General features: G+C 49.4%; 1 protein-coding gene across 1 annotated transcript in view; it reads right to left on the bottom strand.

The window, feature by feature from the left end:
- eif2b5 (eukaryotic translation initiation factor 2B, subunit 5 epsilon) overlaps positions 1-7,974 on the bottom strand; it is a 58,719-nt gene extending 50,745 nt beyond the window's left edge. Inside the window, exon 1 of the mRNA XM_041215435.1 lies at positions 7,795-7,974. Coding sequence (XP_041071369.1) covers positions 7,795-7,947 — 153 coding nt within the window. The 5' untranslated portion in view covers positions 7,948-7,974. The remainder of the gene's footprint in view (positions 1-7,794) is intronic.
- Between the last annotated feature and the right edge of the window lie 8,332 nt (positions 7,975-16,306).

The following is a 16,306-nucleotide window of genomic DNA, read 5'->3' as shown; positions in this document are numbered from 1 at the left end:
CTGACTGGTCTATAATTCCCTGTTTTTTTCTCTATCTCCTTTTTTAAATAGTGGGTTTACATTAGCTTCCATCCAATCAGTAGGAACTGTTCCAGAGTCTACAGAATCTTGGAAGATGATCACCAATGCATCCACTATTTCTAGGGCCACTTCCTTAAGTACTCAGGCACTGGGAATTTATTGGCCTTCAATCCCATCAATTTCCGTAACACCATTTTCCTGCTAATACTGATTTCTTTCAGTTCCTCCCTCTCACTAAACCCTGTGATCCCCAACATTTCTGCTATGTTATTTGTGTCCTCCTTTGTGAAGACAGAACCAAAGTATGTATTTAGTTGGTCAGCCATTTCTTTGTTCTCCATTATAAATTCCGCTGTTTCTGAATGTAAGGGACCTACATTTGTCTTCACCAATCTTTTTCTCTTCACATACTTTTATAATCAGGTTTTATGTTCCCTGCAAGCTTACTCTCGTACTCTATTTTCCCCTTTTTAATCAATCCCTTGGTCCTCCTTTGCTGAATTCTAAACCGCTCCCAATCCTCAGGTCTGTTGTTTTTTTTAGCCAATTTGTATGCCTCTTCCTTGGATCTAATACTATCTCTAATTCCCCTTGTAAGCCATGGTTTGGCCACCTTTCCTGTTTTACTTTTGCGTCAGACAGGAATAAACAATTCTGGCAGTTCACCCTTGCGTTCTTTGAATGTTTGCCATTGCCAATCCACCATCATCCCTTTCAGTAACATTTCCCAATCCATCATAGCCAACTCGCGCCTCATACCATCGTAGTTTCCTTTATTAAGATTCAGGATCCTAGTCTCAGAATTAACTACGCCACTCTCCATCTTGATGCAAAATTCTATCATATTATGGTCGCTCATCCTCAAGGGGCCTCGCACAACTAGATTGCCTTTCTCATTACACAATGCCCAGTCTAGGATGGCCTGTTCTCTAGTTGGTTCCTCAATGTATTGGTCCAAAAAACCATCCTGTACGCACTCCAGGAATTCCTCCTCTATGGTGTTGTTACTAATTTGATTTGCCCAATCTCTATGCAGAATAAAGTGACCCATAATTACAGATGTTCCTTTATTACACGCTTCTCTAATTTCCTGTCTAAAGCCATTCGCAACATCACCACTGCAGTTTAGGGGTCTAGATACAACTCCTGCTAACGTTTTTTGTCCGTTAAGTGTTTCTCAGCTCTACCCATACCGATTCCACATCGTTGGAGCTAATATCTTTCCTCACTATTGTGGTAATTTCCTCCTTATCCAGCAATGCAACTCCACCACCTTTTCCTTTTTGTCTGTCCTTCCTAAATACTGAATACCCCTGGATGTTCAGTTCCCATCCTTGGTCACCCTGCAATCCCGACTATATCACACCTGTTTACATCTAACTGCGCGGTTAATTCATCCACTTTATTGCAAATGCTCCTCACATTAAGGCACAAAACCTTAAGGCTTGTCTTTTTAACATTACTTGTCCCATTCCCACTATTTTTCACTGAGACCCTGTTTGATTCTTGCCTTTGATTTCTCCGTCTATCACTTTTCTTATTCCCCTTTCTGTCTTTTGTTCTTGTCCTTGATTCCCCCTCCTCGGACTCGTTGCATAGGTTCCCATCCCCCTGACATTTTAGTTTAAACCCTCCCCAACCACTCTAGCAAATATTCCCCCTAGGATGTCAGTCCCAGTCCTGCCCAGGTGTAACCCGTCCAGTTTGTACTGGTCCCACCTCCCCCAGAACCGGTCCCAATGTCCCAGGAATCTGAAACCCTCCCCCTCACACCATCTCTTCAGCCAGGTATTCATCCAATATATCCTGCTATTTCTACTCTGACTAGCAAGTGACACTGGTAGTAATCCTGAGATCACTACCTTTGAGGTCCCACTTTTCACCTTACTTCCTAACTCCCTACATTCTGCTTTTAGGACCTCTTCCTTTTCTTTTATCTATGTCATTTGTACCAATGTATACCATGACCACTGGCTGTTCACCCTCCCCTTCAGAATGTCCTGTCGCTGCTCTGAGAAATCCTTGACCCTAGCACCAGGGAGGCAACATACCATCCTGGAGTCTCGTCTGCAGCCACAGAAACACATATCTATTCCCCTTACAATTGAATCCCCTATAACTATTGCATCCCCGCACTTTTTACCCCTCCCCTGTGCAGCAGAGCCAAGCGTGGTGCAACAAATTTGGCTGTTGCTGTTCTCCCCTGAGAGGACATTCCCCTCAACAGTATCCAAATGCAGGGGAATTGCCACCGGTGATTCCTGCACTGCCTGCCTAGTCCTCTTGCTCTGCCTGGTCACCCATTCCCTTTCTGCCTGTGAACTCTTAGTCTGCAGTGTGACCACCTCTCTATACCTGCTCTCCACAATACTCTCTGCATCACGGATGCTCCACAGTGTCCCCAGCTGCTGCTCCAGCTCCGAAACCCAGGCTTTCACGAGCTGCAGCTGGAGACACTTCCCGCACACATGCTGGCCCCGGGCACTGGAAATGTTCCTGCCTCCCCACATAGAGCAGGAGGAGCATACCACGGCTTTGAGCTCCCCTGCCACAACTTGCCCCTTTAAAATTAAATTACACCTTTTGGAAGATACTTAATATCAAATAATGTCAATTACTCTAGGGCACTTCTTCCCTACTCCTCGCTGTTACAGAAAATAGCCCTTACAAATGAAGAACCACAAAATAAGACTTTAAAAACTATAAGTGATAAAAGTTATAAATACTTAACCGACCGTACTCATGGTATTCAAAGGATCCCCTTGTTCCCTCCTCACCAACTCCCTCAGTCACCAAACTCCAACTTAAGCACTCTACTACAGCCCGAAGTCAGCGCTGTAAGATGGCCTGTTTTTATACTCTCTGAAGCTGGCGTCTGAAAACCTGTTTAAGCCAGTTATCTAATTAGCTAGTTGTAGCTGCAAGCAGAGCCTGCATAAGCCCTATTTTAAAGCTGGCCTAAAACTCACCTTCTTCCAACCCAAAGAGCAACTTATAGTTAATTACTAAATTAAAGAAAGACTAGACTTTAGATAGAAATTAACACTTAAATTCCCTCAGTCACCAAACTCCAACTTAACCATTCTACTGCAGCCCAAAGCAGCACTCCAGTGCATTTCACCATATAAAGGTGCTACATAAATGCAAGATGTTGTTGTGTAACAGTTTATATATGTCAGTTTGCATGGCCCCGCCAGCTGTTTTCTCCCTCTTCATCTTTGCCAAATATGCTCTCCTTTCTGAAAACGCAGAGCTGGGTTCTGGCATCACCCTCCATTAAATCATTTAAGGTAATGGTTTTCACATACAATCAAATTATGAGTGCTGATAGACGATTGAACCATAGCGGCCATCACAGGCCAATTCTTCCTCACCCAAAGGCGGAACTTTTGGAGTTTTCCCCTCCGTCCACTCACCCACACTCCCTTACCACCAGCCCAAGAGCGCTGTGACTGCAGCTTGACTCAGAGGTTCTCAAACCGGGTCTTGGAGATTCTATGTTGATCAAAATTGCGTCCCATTTGCGAAATCAGGGGGCTGACGATCAGGGGGAAGGAGTCGTGGAATTGGGGAGGGGAAAGGCATTATTACTTCTCCAGCATCATTTTCCAGCGGCCCAATGTCCACTTTTGCCTCTCTCTTACCCTTTATATATCTAAAAAAACTCTTGCAATCTTCTTTTATATTACTGGCTAGTTTACTCTCATATTTAATCTTCTCCCTCCTTATTTCTTTTTAGTTGTCCTCTGTTGGTCTTTGTAAGCTTCCCAATCCCCTGGCTCTTTGCCGCATTGTATGCTTTCTCATTAGCTTTTATGCTGTCCCTGACTTCCCCTGCCAATCATGGTTGCCTCATCCTCCCTTTAGTATGCTTCTTCTTCCTAGGGATGAATTTTTGCTGTGTCTCGCAAATTACTCCCAGAAACTCCTGCCATTGCTGTTCCATTGTATTACTGCTAGGCTCAGGCTCATCTCCCAGTCAATTCTGGCCAGCTCCTCCCTCATGCCTCTGTAGTTGCCTTTATTCAACTGTAATACCGTTACATCTGATTCCAGCTTTTTCCTCTCAAATTGCAGGGTAAATTCTATCATATTATGGTCACTTCCTCCTAAGGGTTCCTTTCACCTTAAGCTCCCTTATCAAATCTGCCTCATTATACATCACTAAATCTAGAATTGCCTGTTCCCTAGTGGGCTCCACCACAAGCTGCTCCAAAAAGCCATCTCGTAGACATTCCACAAATTCTTTTTCTTGGGATCCACTACCAACCTGATTTTCCCATTCTAACTGCATATTGAAATCCCCCCATGATCACAAATCGGGTGGGGTGGGGGGAAAATTGGGGGGGGGCAGGCCGGGGGAAATTGGAGGAGGGCGGGGGGGAAATTGAGGGGGCGGGAAATCAAGGGGGCGGGGGAGGCGGGAAAATGGGGGGGGGGGGGGGGGGGGGGGAGAGAAATCGGGGGGGGGGGGAGAGGGGGGAGAGAAATCGGGGGGGGGAGGGGGGAGGAAATCGGGGGGGGGGGCGGAAATCGGGGGGGGGGGCTGGGGAGGGGGGAAATCAAGGGGGGCTGGGGAGGGAGGAAATCGGGGGGAGGGAGGAAATCGGGGGGAGCGGGGGAAATCGGGGGGGCGGGGGGAAATCGGGGGGGCGGGGGGAAATCGGGGGGGGGGGGGGAAATCGGGGGGGCGGGGGGAAATCGGGGGGGCGGGGGGAAATCGGGGGGGGCGGGGGGAAATCGGGGGGGGCGGGGGAAATCGGGGGGGGCGGGGGGAAATCGGGGGGGCGGGGGAAATCGGGGGGGCGGGGGGAAATCGAGGGCGGGGGAGGGGGAAATCGAGGGCGGGGGAGGGGGAAATCGAGGGCGGGGGAGGGGGAAATCGAGGGCGGGGGAGGGGGAAATCGAGGGCGGGGGAGGGGGGAAATCGAGGGCGGGGGAGGGGGAAATCGAGGGCGGGGGAGGGGGAAATCGAGGGCGGGGGAGGGGGAAATCGAGGGCGGGGAGGGGGAAATCGAGGGCGGGGAGGGGGAAATCGAGGGCGGGGGAGGGGGAAATCGAGGGCGGGGGAGGGGGAAATCGAGGGCGGGGGAGGGGGAAATCGAGGGCGGGGGAGGGGGAAATCGAGGGCGGGGGAGGGGAAATCGAGGGCGGGGGAGGGGGAAATCGAGGGCGGGGGAGGGGGAAATCGAGGGCGGGGGAGGGGGAAATCGAGGGCGGGGGAGGGGGAAATCGAGGGCGGGGGAGGGGGAAATCGAGGGCGGGGGAGGGGGAAATCGAGGGCGGGGGAGGGGGAAATCGAGGGCGGGGGAGGGGGAAATCGAGGGCGGGGGAGGGGGAAATCGAGGGCGGGGGAGGGGGAAATCGAGGGCGGGGGAGGGGGAAATCGAGGGCGGGGGAGGGGGAAATCGAGGGCGGGGGAGGGGGAAATCGAGGGCGGGGGAGGGGGAAATCGAGGGCGGGGGAGGGGGAAATCGAGGGCGGGGGAGGGGGAAATCGAGGGCGGGGGAGGGGGAAATCGAGGGCGGGGGAGGGGGAAATCGAGGGCGGGGGAGGGGGAAATCGAGGGCGGGGGAGGGGGAAATCGAGGGCGGGGGAGGGGGAAATCGAGGGCGGGGGAGGGGGAAATCGAGGGCGGGGGAGGGGGAAATCGAGGGCGGGGGAGGGGGAAAATCGAGGGCGGGGGAGGGGGAAAATCGAGGGCGGGGAGGGGGAAAATCGAGGGCGGGGAGGGGGAAAATCGAGGGCGGGGGAGGGGGAAATCGGGGCGGGGTGGGGGAAAATCGGGGGCGGTGGAGGGGGAAAATCGAGGGCGGGGAGGGGGAAAATCGAGGGCGGGGAGGGGGAAAATCGAGGGCGGGGAGGGGGAAAATCGGGGGTGGGGCAGGGGGAAAATCGGGGGCGGGGGAGGGGGAAAATCGGGGGCGGGGCAGGGGGAAAATCGGGGGCGGGGGGAATTCGGGGGTGCGTGGGAGGGGTGAAATCGAGGGCAGGGGAGGGGGGAAATCGGGGGGGGGGGAAATCGGGGGGGTGCGGGGGAGGGGGAAATCGGGGGGGGGGGGGCGGGGGGGGGAAATCGGGGGGGGGAGCGGGGGAGGGAGGGGGAAATCGGGGGGGGGCGCGGGGGAGGCGGAAATCGGGGTGGGGGGCGGGGGAGGGGGAAATCGGGGGGCGGGGGAGGGGGAAATCGGGGGTGCGGGGGAGGGGGAAATCGGGGGGGCGGGGGGAGGGGGAAATCGGGGGGGGGGGGCGGGGGAGGGGGAAATCGGGGGGGGGGAGGGGGAAATCGGGGGGGGGGCGGGGGAGGGGGAAATCGGGGGGGGCGGGGGAGGGGGAAATCGGGGGGGAGGGGGCGGGGGAAATTGGGGGAGGGAGGAATTTGGGGAGACGGGAAATCGGGTGGAGTGGGGAAGCCGGGGGGGGGGGGAATCGGGGATTGCGGGTGGGGGGGGGGGGAAATCGGGGAGGGTGGGGAGGGGCGGGGGAAATCGGGTGGGGGGGGGCGGCGGAAAATCGGGGGCTGGAGGGGGAAAATCGGGGGCGGGGGAAAATCGGGGGAGCAGGGGGCAGGGAGAAAATCGGCGGGCTGGGGGAGGGGGGAGTTCGGGGGCGGGGGAAATTGGGGGGGGCAGGGGAGGGGGGAAATCGAGGGTGCGTAGGAGGGGGGAAATCGGGGGGCGTGGGGGAGGGGAGAAATCAGGGGCGTGGGGGAGGGGAGAAATCGGGGGCGGGGAGGGGAAGGGGAAAATCGGGGTGAGGGGAGGGGGAATTTGGCGTGAGGGGAGGGGGAAATTGGGGGGAGGGGGAATCGGGGAGGGAGAAAATTGGGGGGAGGGGTAAATCGGGGTGAGGGGTAAATCGGGGGGAGGGGTAAATCGGGGGGAGGGGTAAATCGGGGGGAGGGGTAAATCGGGGGGAGGGGGAAATCGGGGGGAGGGGGGAAATCGGGGGGGGAGGGGGAAATCGGGGGGGAGGGGGGAAATTGGGGGGGAGGGGGGAAATTGGGGGGGGAGGGGGGAAATTGGGGGGAGGGGGGAAATTGGGGGGGAGGGGAAGAAATCGGGGGGGAAGGGGGAAATCGGGGGGAAGGGGAGAAATCGGGGGGAGGGGAGAAATCGGGGGGGAGGGGAGAATTCGGGGGGGAGGGAAGGGAGAATTCGGGGGGGAGGGAGGAGAGGAATCGGGGGGGAGGGAGGAGAGGAATCGGGGGGAGGGAGGTGAGGAATCGGGGGGGAGGGAGGAGAGGAATCGGGGGGAGGGAGGTGAGGAATCGGGGGGAGGAGAGAAATCGGGGGAGGGGAGGGGGAAATCAGGGGAGGGGGGAAATCAGGGGATGGGGGTAATCGGGTAGGGGGTAATCGGCGGAGGGGGGAAGGGGGAAATCGGGTGGGGGAAAGGGGGAAATCGGGGGGGGGAGGGGGAAATCGGCGGGGGGAAGGGGGAAATCGGGGGGGGGAGGGGGAAATCGGGGGGGGGAAGGGGGAAATCGGGGGGGGGAGGGGGAAATCGGCGGGGGGAAATCCGGGAAGGGGGAAAAGGGGGAAATCGGGGGGGGGTGGGGGGAGATTATCAAGAGGCGGCAATCAGGGAAGAGTCTCTCAGACCTGCTGTCACATGTTAATGGGTGCCGGGTGCGGGAGGGGGAACGGATCCAGATCCAGATCCTCAAGCCCCTGACCCCCGGCCACTGACCTCCCGGCCCTCAGTTCCCGCTCCCAGCCCTGGGCCGAGTCTCCTCCAGCTCCCAGCCTAAACCCTGAGCTCTTCTCTCACCCGCGGCTGGTCCTTAGTGATGGGGAAGAACCTCCTATTGAAGCTGTCCGCCACCAGCACGGCCTGGAGCGGCACCACCTGCTCAGCCTCCCCTTCATTGCCGCGGCCCGCTCCGGGAGCCACTCGCCGGCCCACTTTCTGCTTCGCCGCCATCTTGCTGAGGGCAACTCGGGGCCCCGCCCTCTCTCTCTCCAATGGATCAGCGTGCTGCCGCCATCTTGGTGAGGGCAACTCGGGGCCCCGCCCTCTCTCCCTTTCTCTCCAGAGGCCCAGCGTGCCGCCGCCATCTTGCCCGAGGGCGTGTCTCTAACCCCGCCCCCTCTCGGCCGTTGGCCCGGCGCTCTGCCGTCATCGAGGTAAAGGCGAGCCTCCAACTTCGCACCCGCCGTCATTGGCCCGCACGCCGCCGCCGCCGCCACCTTTGTAAAGGAGAACGGACGGAAGGCTGGGTGGACCAAAGCGCAACCGCCCCACTATTTCAATATGTGCCGGCCCATCGCCGAGCCCCAAGGACAGGGGGTCGGATTTGTGACTTCCAACCACCTGTCAAGGAAAGATAAAATGCTGGAAATACACAGCAGGTCGGTCATCATCTGGAAATTGAAAAGACAGATTAACATTTTGATTTTGTATCCTTTATCAGCACCCTCTGTCTTTTCTCTTACACTTCAGGATCATCTTCAATCTACAAGAAACAGCTTGCATTTATATAGTACCTTTTAACATAGTCAAAGATCCCAAGGCACTTCACAGGTGCACTGTTATCTTTCAGAGGATGTGGGTGGAGCTGGAAAGGCCAGCATTTGTTGTCCATCCCTAATTGCCCCTGAATTTCGTGGCTTGCTCAGCCATTTCCAAGGGCAGGTAAGAGTCACCTGCAGGCCAGACCAGGTAAGGATGGTAAATTTCCTTAAGGACAATTGATGATAGTTTACTGATGGCTAGCTTTATATTCCAGATCTATTAATTGAACATAAATCCCATCCGTTGTGGTGGGATCTGAACCCTTGTCCCCACAGCATTAGCCTGTGCCTCTGGATTATAAGTCTGGTCACATTGCCACTACACCAATTCGCAAAATTTGACAGCAAGCAATATTGAGACAGGTGGCTAACGGCTTGGTCAAAAAGATAGGTTTTAAAGAGCATCTTAAGGGGGGTGAGATTGAAATTGGAGAAGTTTTGTGAGGGAATTCCAGAGTTTTTAGGCTGCGGAAGACACCGCTGTCCCCACAGTGGAGCAATGGGAATGGGGGATGAGCAAGTGGTCGGAACTGGAGGAGCACAGAGATCTCGGACGGTTCTGTGGCGGGAGGTGATTGCAGAGATAGGGTGGGGCAAGCATGGAAGAATTTGCAAACAAGCTTAATGCACAGTACAGCTTAATTTTTACAAAAAGGCACAGAGAAAATTTGAGGCCCCTCTGCATCCTCACATAATTTATCCCACTGACCCCTGACAGTACATTGCCAGGTACGTAAGCCACAAGTCCCAATGACTGGCGGATCATATCAAACAGCACGTCCCTTCAGCTGTTCGCATTAAGCAGAGTATTGACTGTACTCAACCAACCTTGTGTTTGCAAAGCTCTGAACATAATGTCTAACATTAGATGTGATTCTGTGATTGGACAGCACTTGCTGAACAGTCCCGAGTGTGCTAAGAATTACATTAACAACCAATCAGTTGGGCTCAAAATGTAGCTCACTAATGCTTGCTGGAAGCTATATATATTCATATGCAGGGACCTGTCCACTGCAGGCAAAAGGAACATATCCGGACATTGCACCGTTTTTGGATAAACAAAATCATGGAGGACAATAGCTCACTGGGAAATTCGCCATGGCAACATCTTGACCAATCAGAGCCGACTTGCCAGCCAATCAGCACCCCTCTTCTCATTCAGTATAAATTGTTGCTCCCTTTGAAATTTGGCTTTCTTGCATCTGTCCTGATGCGTGCAAGATGCAAATCTTCATCGTCATATCTCTCTTTTCAGCAAGAATTCTAAATGTTGGTAATCAGAGGGACTTTGGTATCCTTGCATACAAAGCACCAAAAGTTAACAACAAGCAAACAATTATGAAGGTTACATTGACACTACGTTAAGTAAAAGATAGAAATCCAAAGAGTAGTGGTAAACAGCTTGATGTATATTAATGACATTGGGTATACAGGCCTTATTTTCAAAGGTTACCGATGACACAAAACTCTGAAAAGTATTGAACAGTGAGGAGGATGTACCACTGTGGGTGTACCTGCATCACATGGACTGCAGTGGTTCAAGAAGGAGGCTCACCACCACCTCTCTGAGGCAATCAGGGATGGGCAATAAATGCTCACATCTCATGAATGAATAAAAAAATAATGAATTTTCAAGCCAACCTTTTTAATTCCCTGTGCCAACAAATAAAGGAAATAAAACTGGAATGGGGAATACATTTGTTGGATTGGGGTATCAGTGTTTGACACACAGTTTGCAATTCTGCCTCCCTGGTGCCAGGGTCAAGGATGTCACTGAGTGGCTGCAGGACATTCTGAAGGGGGTGGGTGAACAGCCCAGAGGTTGGGGTCCATATCATCAACAGGGATGAGTTCTGAAAACAGAATATAGGGAGTTAGGAAATAAATTAAAAAGCAGGACCTCAAAGGTAGTAATCTCAGGATTACTCCCAGTGCCATGTGCTAGCGAGATCAGTAATAGGAGAATAGACCAGATGAATGCATTGGCAGGAGAGATTGTGTAGGAGGGAGGGAATTAGATTCCTGAGGCACTGGGACCAATTCTGGGGAAGATGGAACCTGTACAAGCTGGATGGGTTGCACCCCAGCAGAACTAGGGCCAGTAGCTAGTATTGTGGGGGAGGGTTTAAACTAGATTGGCAGGGGGATGGGAGCCTGAGCGGAGAAACACAAGTGTGGAAACAAAGATAGGAATGAAAGAAAAGTAGAAAGCAAAAGTGGAAGTGAGAAGAAACAAAAGCTAGCAGCAAATAGGGCCATAGTACAAAAAAATTGTGTAAAAATGTTAAAAAGACAACCCTAAAGGCACAGAGCATTCGCAATAAGGTGGACAAATTAACAGCGCAAATAGATGTAAAAGGGTACGATATGATTGCGATTATGGAGACAGGGCTGCAGGGTGATCAAGGCTGGAAACTGAATATCCAAGGATACTTGATATTTAGGACAGACTGGCAAAAGGGAAAAGGAGTTGGTGTGGCGTTATTAGTTAAATCAGTGAAATCAGTGCGACAGTCTGAGGATATTTGCTCAGAAAGTCCAGAAGTAGAATCAGTCTGGGTGAAGCTAAGGAGCAACAAAGGGTGGAAAACATTTGTGGTATTTGTCTATAGGCCTCCAAACAGTAGTGATAAGGTAGAGGACGGCATTAAACAGGAAATTAGAGATGCATGTAACAAGGGTGCTACAGTAATCATGGGTGACTTTAATCTACATATAGACCGGGCAAACCAAATTAGCAATAATACTGTGGCAGATGAATTCCTGGAGTGTGTAAAGATAGGTTTTTAGACCAGTATGTTGAGGAACCGAGTAGTGAACAGGCTAACCTAGATTTGGTATTGTGCAATGAGAAGGGTTTAATTAATAATTCTGTTGTGTGGGGTCCTTTAGGGAACAGTAACCATAACGTGATAGAATTCTTCATTAGGATGGAAAGTAAAGGAGTCCGATCTAAGACTAGAGTCCTAAATCTAAACAAAGGAAACTATGAAGGTATGAGGCATGTGTTGGCCAAGATAGATTGGGGAACTTCATTAAAAGGCATGACGGTGATTAGACAATGGCTAATATTTAAGGAACGAATGTATGCTTTGCAGCGGTTATACGTTCCTTTCTGGCACAAAAACACAACAGGAAAAGTGGCCCAACCATGGCCAACAAAAGAAATGAAAGATAGTATTAGATCCAAAGAGGAGTCATTTAAAGTTGCTGGAAAAAGTAGCAAGCCTGAGGATTGGGAGCAGTTTAGAATTCAGCAAAGGAGGACCAAGAGATTGATTAAAAGGGGAAAAATTGAGTATGAGTGTAAACTTGCAAGGAACTTAAAAGCAGACTGTAAAAGCTTCTAAAAGTATGTAAGAAGAAAAAGATTAGTGAAGACAAATGTAGGTCCCTTACAGTCAGAAACGGGGGAATACATAATAGAGAACAAGCAATTTAAGGATGTAAATGCATTGGAGGTGCTTCAGAGGAGGTTTACTAGACTGATACCTGGAATGAGTGGGTTATCTTATGAGGATACGCTGTACTGGCTGGGCTTGTTTTGCTGGAGTTTAGAAGAGTGAGGGGTGACTTGGTTGAAGTATATAAGATCCTGAATGGTCTTCACAAGGTGGATGAGGAAAGGATGTTACCTCTTGTGGGTGAGTCCAGAACTAGGGGGCACTGTTTTAAAATTAGGGTCACCCTTGTAGGACAGAGATGAGGTGAATTTTTTTTTTTCTCTTTGGAACTCTCAGCCTCAGAAAGTGGTGGAAGGGTGTTATTGAATATTTTTAAGGTAGAGGTAGATAGCTTCTTGTTAGGCAAGGTTATTGGAGGTAGATGGGAATGTGGAACTCGAAACACAAACAGATCAGCCAAGATCTTATTGAATGGCACAGTGGGCTCGAGGGGCAGAATGGCCTATTTCGGCACCTATTTCATATGTTCATGTGTAGGAAATGCAGAGCAATTAAACAACCACTTTAGTTCTGTCTCCACAGAGGAAGATACCAGTAACTTCCCAGAAATACTAGGGAACCAAGGGTCTAGTGAGAAGGAGGAATTGAAGGAAATTAGTATTACTAAAAGAAAGTGCTGGAGAAATTAATGGGACTGAAAGCTGATAAATCCCTAGGGCCCGATAATCTACATCCCAGGGTAGTAAAGGAGATGGCCATGGAAATAGTGGATGTGTTGGTTGTCATCTTCCAAAATTCTGTAGATTTTGGAACAGTTCCGGCAGATTGGAGGGTGGCACATGTAACCCCACTATTTAAAAAAGGAAGGAGGGAGAAAGCAGTGAATTATAAATCAGTTAGCCTAACATCAGTAGTACAGAAAATGCGAGAATCTATTATAAAGGATGTGATAACAGGACACTTAGAAAATATCAATGGGATTAGACAAAGTCAACATGGATATATGAAAGGGAAATCATGTTTGACAAACCTACTGGAGTTATTTGAGGATGTATCTATCAGGATAGAAAAGGGAGAGTCAGTGGATGTGGTGTATTTGGATTTTCAGAAAGCTTTTGATAATGTCCCGCACATGGGATTGGGGGCAATATATTGGCATGGATTGAGAATTGGTTGGCAGACAGGGACAGAGAGTACGAATTAATGGGTCTTTTTTGGAGTGGCAGGTGGTGACTAGTGGGGTACCGTAAGGATCAGTGTTTGAGGTCCAGCTATTCGCAATATATATCAATGACTTGGATGAAAGAATCAAATTTAATATTTCCAAGTTTGCTGGCAACACGAAACTTGGTGGGAAAGTGAGTGATGAGGAGGGTGTTAAGAGGCTTCAAGATGATTTAGACAGGTTGAATGAATGGGCAATTCATGGCTGACGCTGTATAATGTCAATAAGTGTGAAGTTATCCACTTCGGTTGGAAAAACAGAATGGCAGAGTATTATTTAAATTGGGATAGATTGGGAAATGTTGATGTACGAAGGGTCGTGGGTGTCCTTGTACACCAATCACTGAAAGCAAGCAGTTAAGAAGGCAAATAGTATGTTGGCCTTCGTTGTGAGAAGACTTGAGTACAGGAGCAAGGATGTCTTAACTGCAGCTATACAGGGCCTTGGTGAGACCACATCAGGAGTATTATGTGCAGTTTTAGTTTCCTTACCCAAGAAAGGATACACTTCCAATAGAGGGAGTGCAGTGAAGGTTCACTATACTAATTCCTGGGATGGCAGGATTGTCGTATGAGGTGAGATTAGGCCAACTAGGCCTGTATTTGCTGCAGTTTAGATGAATGGGAGGGGATCTCATTGAAACATTTAAAATTCTGACAGGGCTGGACAGACTGGATGCGGGGTCCTTCCTCTGGCTGGGGGTCTAGAACAAGGGGCCACAGTCTTAGGATATGGGGTAGACCATTTAAGACTGAGATGAGGAGAAACCTCTTCACTCAGAGGATGGTAAACCTATGGAATTATTTACCATAGAAGGCTGTGGAGGCTGGGGTCACTGAATATATTTAAGAAGGAATTAGATAGATATCTGATGAAATGCATCAAGGCAGGGGTAAGGTGTTGAGATAAAGGACCAGCCATGACCATATTGAATGATGGAGCAGGCATGAAGGACCGAATGACCTACTCCTGCTCCTTTTTTCTATGTTTCTATATCATATATATTGTCATTTCCTGTTTCAGCCAATTGTACAGAGAAAACCTCATGATTCTGGACTAGCAACCGCACCCCCCTACCCCACCAAGTTCTTGGTACGATCCGGTTAGGGACCAGTAACCTTTTGTTTAAAGTAGACAAAGTTTGAGATTCAAGACACTTGCTAAGAGAATAAAGCCACAAGATTTCACTGATTTTGAACAAACAAAATAAACTTTACTCTGCAAAGTTCGAAAAGTAAAACAATCTACAATATATATAGCCCGAGCCACAGTGTTGGAAAATGTTCAGTGATCTCACATGAGTGGTCAAGGTCAGTGAATACATTTTCAAATGCCATCTCTTACCCACTGCATCTCCAACCTCACACTTTTTCCCCCCAAAATATACTTCATTCATAAAATTTGTAGAAGTACATTCCAAATATTTCAAATTGGATATTACAGAAAGTGCAGTAAAATTCAACTTTTCTCTACACAGTATTTTCCTCTCTGGGATGCCTCAATATAATTGCAATACTCTTGATATTTACAATACAATATACTGTGAAAACTGACCTGTCCAAATCTACTTTGTTTCGGACTGATGCTGAACAGCTAAATCTGATTCTTGCACATCATCACCCACCTCGCCATTTAAAACTCAAGGAATTTTGCTTTTCGCAAATGTTTGGAAAGTAACCTCCTGTTGGACTGTTGCTCTTGTGTTTAATTAGAGTTGAAGTACTTGCAATTTCTGGAATGCTTTTATTTAATTAATTTAAGTTAAACCAACCTCTCAGACTGCTCATTGTGCCACATCATTATCGCTTACCCATCAACAATCTCTAACAATCAGACTTACGCCTAACGTTCAGGTGTTTCACCTCACCCCCTATCTTTACCACTGCTTCAAGACTCACACCCACATCTTGCAACTTCCACATACTTCCAGCTATTCAGCTATGACAGGTGCACCACTCAAACCCATTGCAACACACTTACTGGCTCTCTTTACTCTCTCTAACAGAGCAAGGTGGGACGTAACAGGAGGGAGCAATAAAGAACAAGTGGGAACAGGCATTGTTGAACATCCTCAACCCCTTGGAGGAGAAGGTTCTCTAAATTATTCCTATGGCCACCACCGAGGCTATTGGAATTGGTGTCATCTGAAACTGCACAGTGTGATGGTATGTTCCTCTCTATTGCATATTCTCAAATCCCGGATCTCTCTTCAGTCTTCAGCTGTCTAGACCCTGAGCTCTGGAATTCCCTCACTGAACATCTCTCTCTCTCTCTTTCTCCTGTTTTCAAACTCCTTAAAACCACCTCTTCAGTCAAATGTTTGGTCACCTGTCCGAATACCTCCTTGGCTGCGTTTATTTGTGCTGCAACACTAGGGGGAGCACTTCCTGCATGTGTGCAGAGGCAGTGTCAGCTGCAGAAAAGTGAGAGATGCTTTTGAATTCACCTGGTGTCTCGTAGCTCATTTTATCATTTGAAACTAGACAGACAGCCTCAATTATATTTTGAGATGCAAACTGAAACTTGTCCTCGGGGAGCAAATTAAAACAGAATCATGTTAGGACTGACTGTTGCCCAAAATGTTCTGTTCATTTGCTAGTCATTAAAATTCCCATCAGAAATACATTGGGATATTGCCTTTTTAACAGGACTTTTTGAAGATCCTATCAAAAAGACTTTAAGAAGCATCTTTGCATTATTTAATAATATTTACTATTTTCTACAAATGAATGTATTCTTTGGGAGCTGGGCTCTCTCGGGAAGGCCCTGTTCACTCTTTATAATTCTTGTACCTGCGACAGTGGCCTTTATTCACCACAATTGTTCAGTGTTTTGAATAAAAATAAATAAATTAAAAGCTCATCCCTCAATGTGGGGGCTTGAGGCGACCCTGGGATTAAGTGCCTATCAATTGAGATAAAAGCAAAATACTGTGGATGCCGGAAATTTGAAACAAAAACAGAAAATGCTGGAAAAACTCAGCAGGTCTGACATCCTCTGTGGAGAGAGAAACAGAGTTAACGTTTCGAGTCCGTATGACTCTTCTGTTTCCCTCTCCATAGATGCTGCTAAACTTTCTGCGTTTTTCCAGCATTTTCTGATTATCTAGCCATTTATCTCATTGCTGTTTGTGAGGTCTT

This window comes from Carcharodon carcharias, chromosome 2 (assembly GCF_017639515.1).
Source record: "Carcharodon carcharias isolate sCarCar2 chromosome 2, sCarCar2.pri, whole genome shotgun sequence".
In the NCBI taxonomy this organism is placed as follows: domain Eukaryota; kingdom Metazoa; phylum Chordata; class Chondrichthyes; order Lamniformes; family Lamnidae; genus Carcharodon; species Carcharodon carcharias.
Note: the sequence above shows the minus strand (reverse complement) of the source record. Positions and strands in the feature narration are given on the sequence as shown.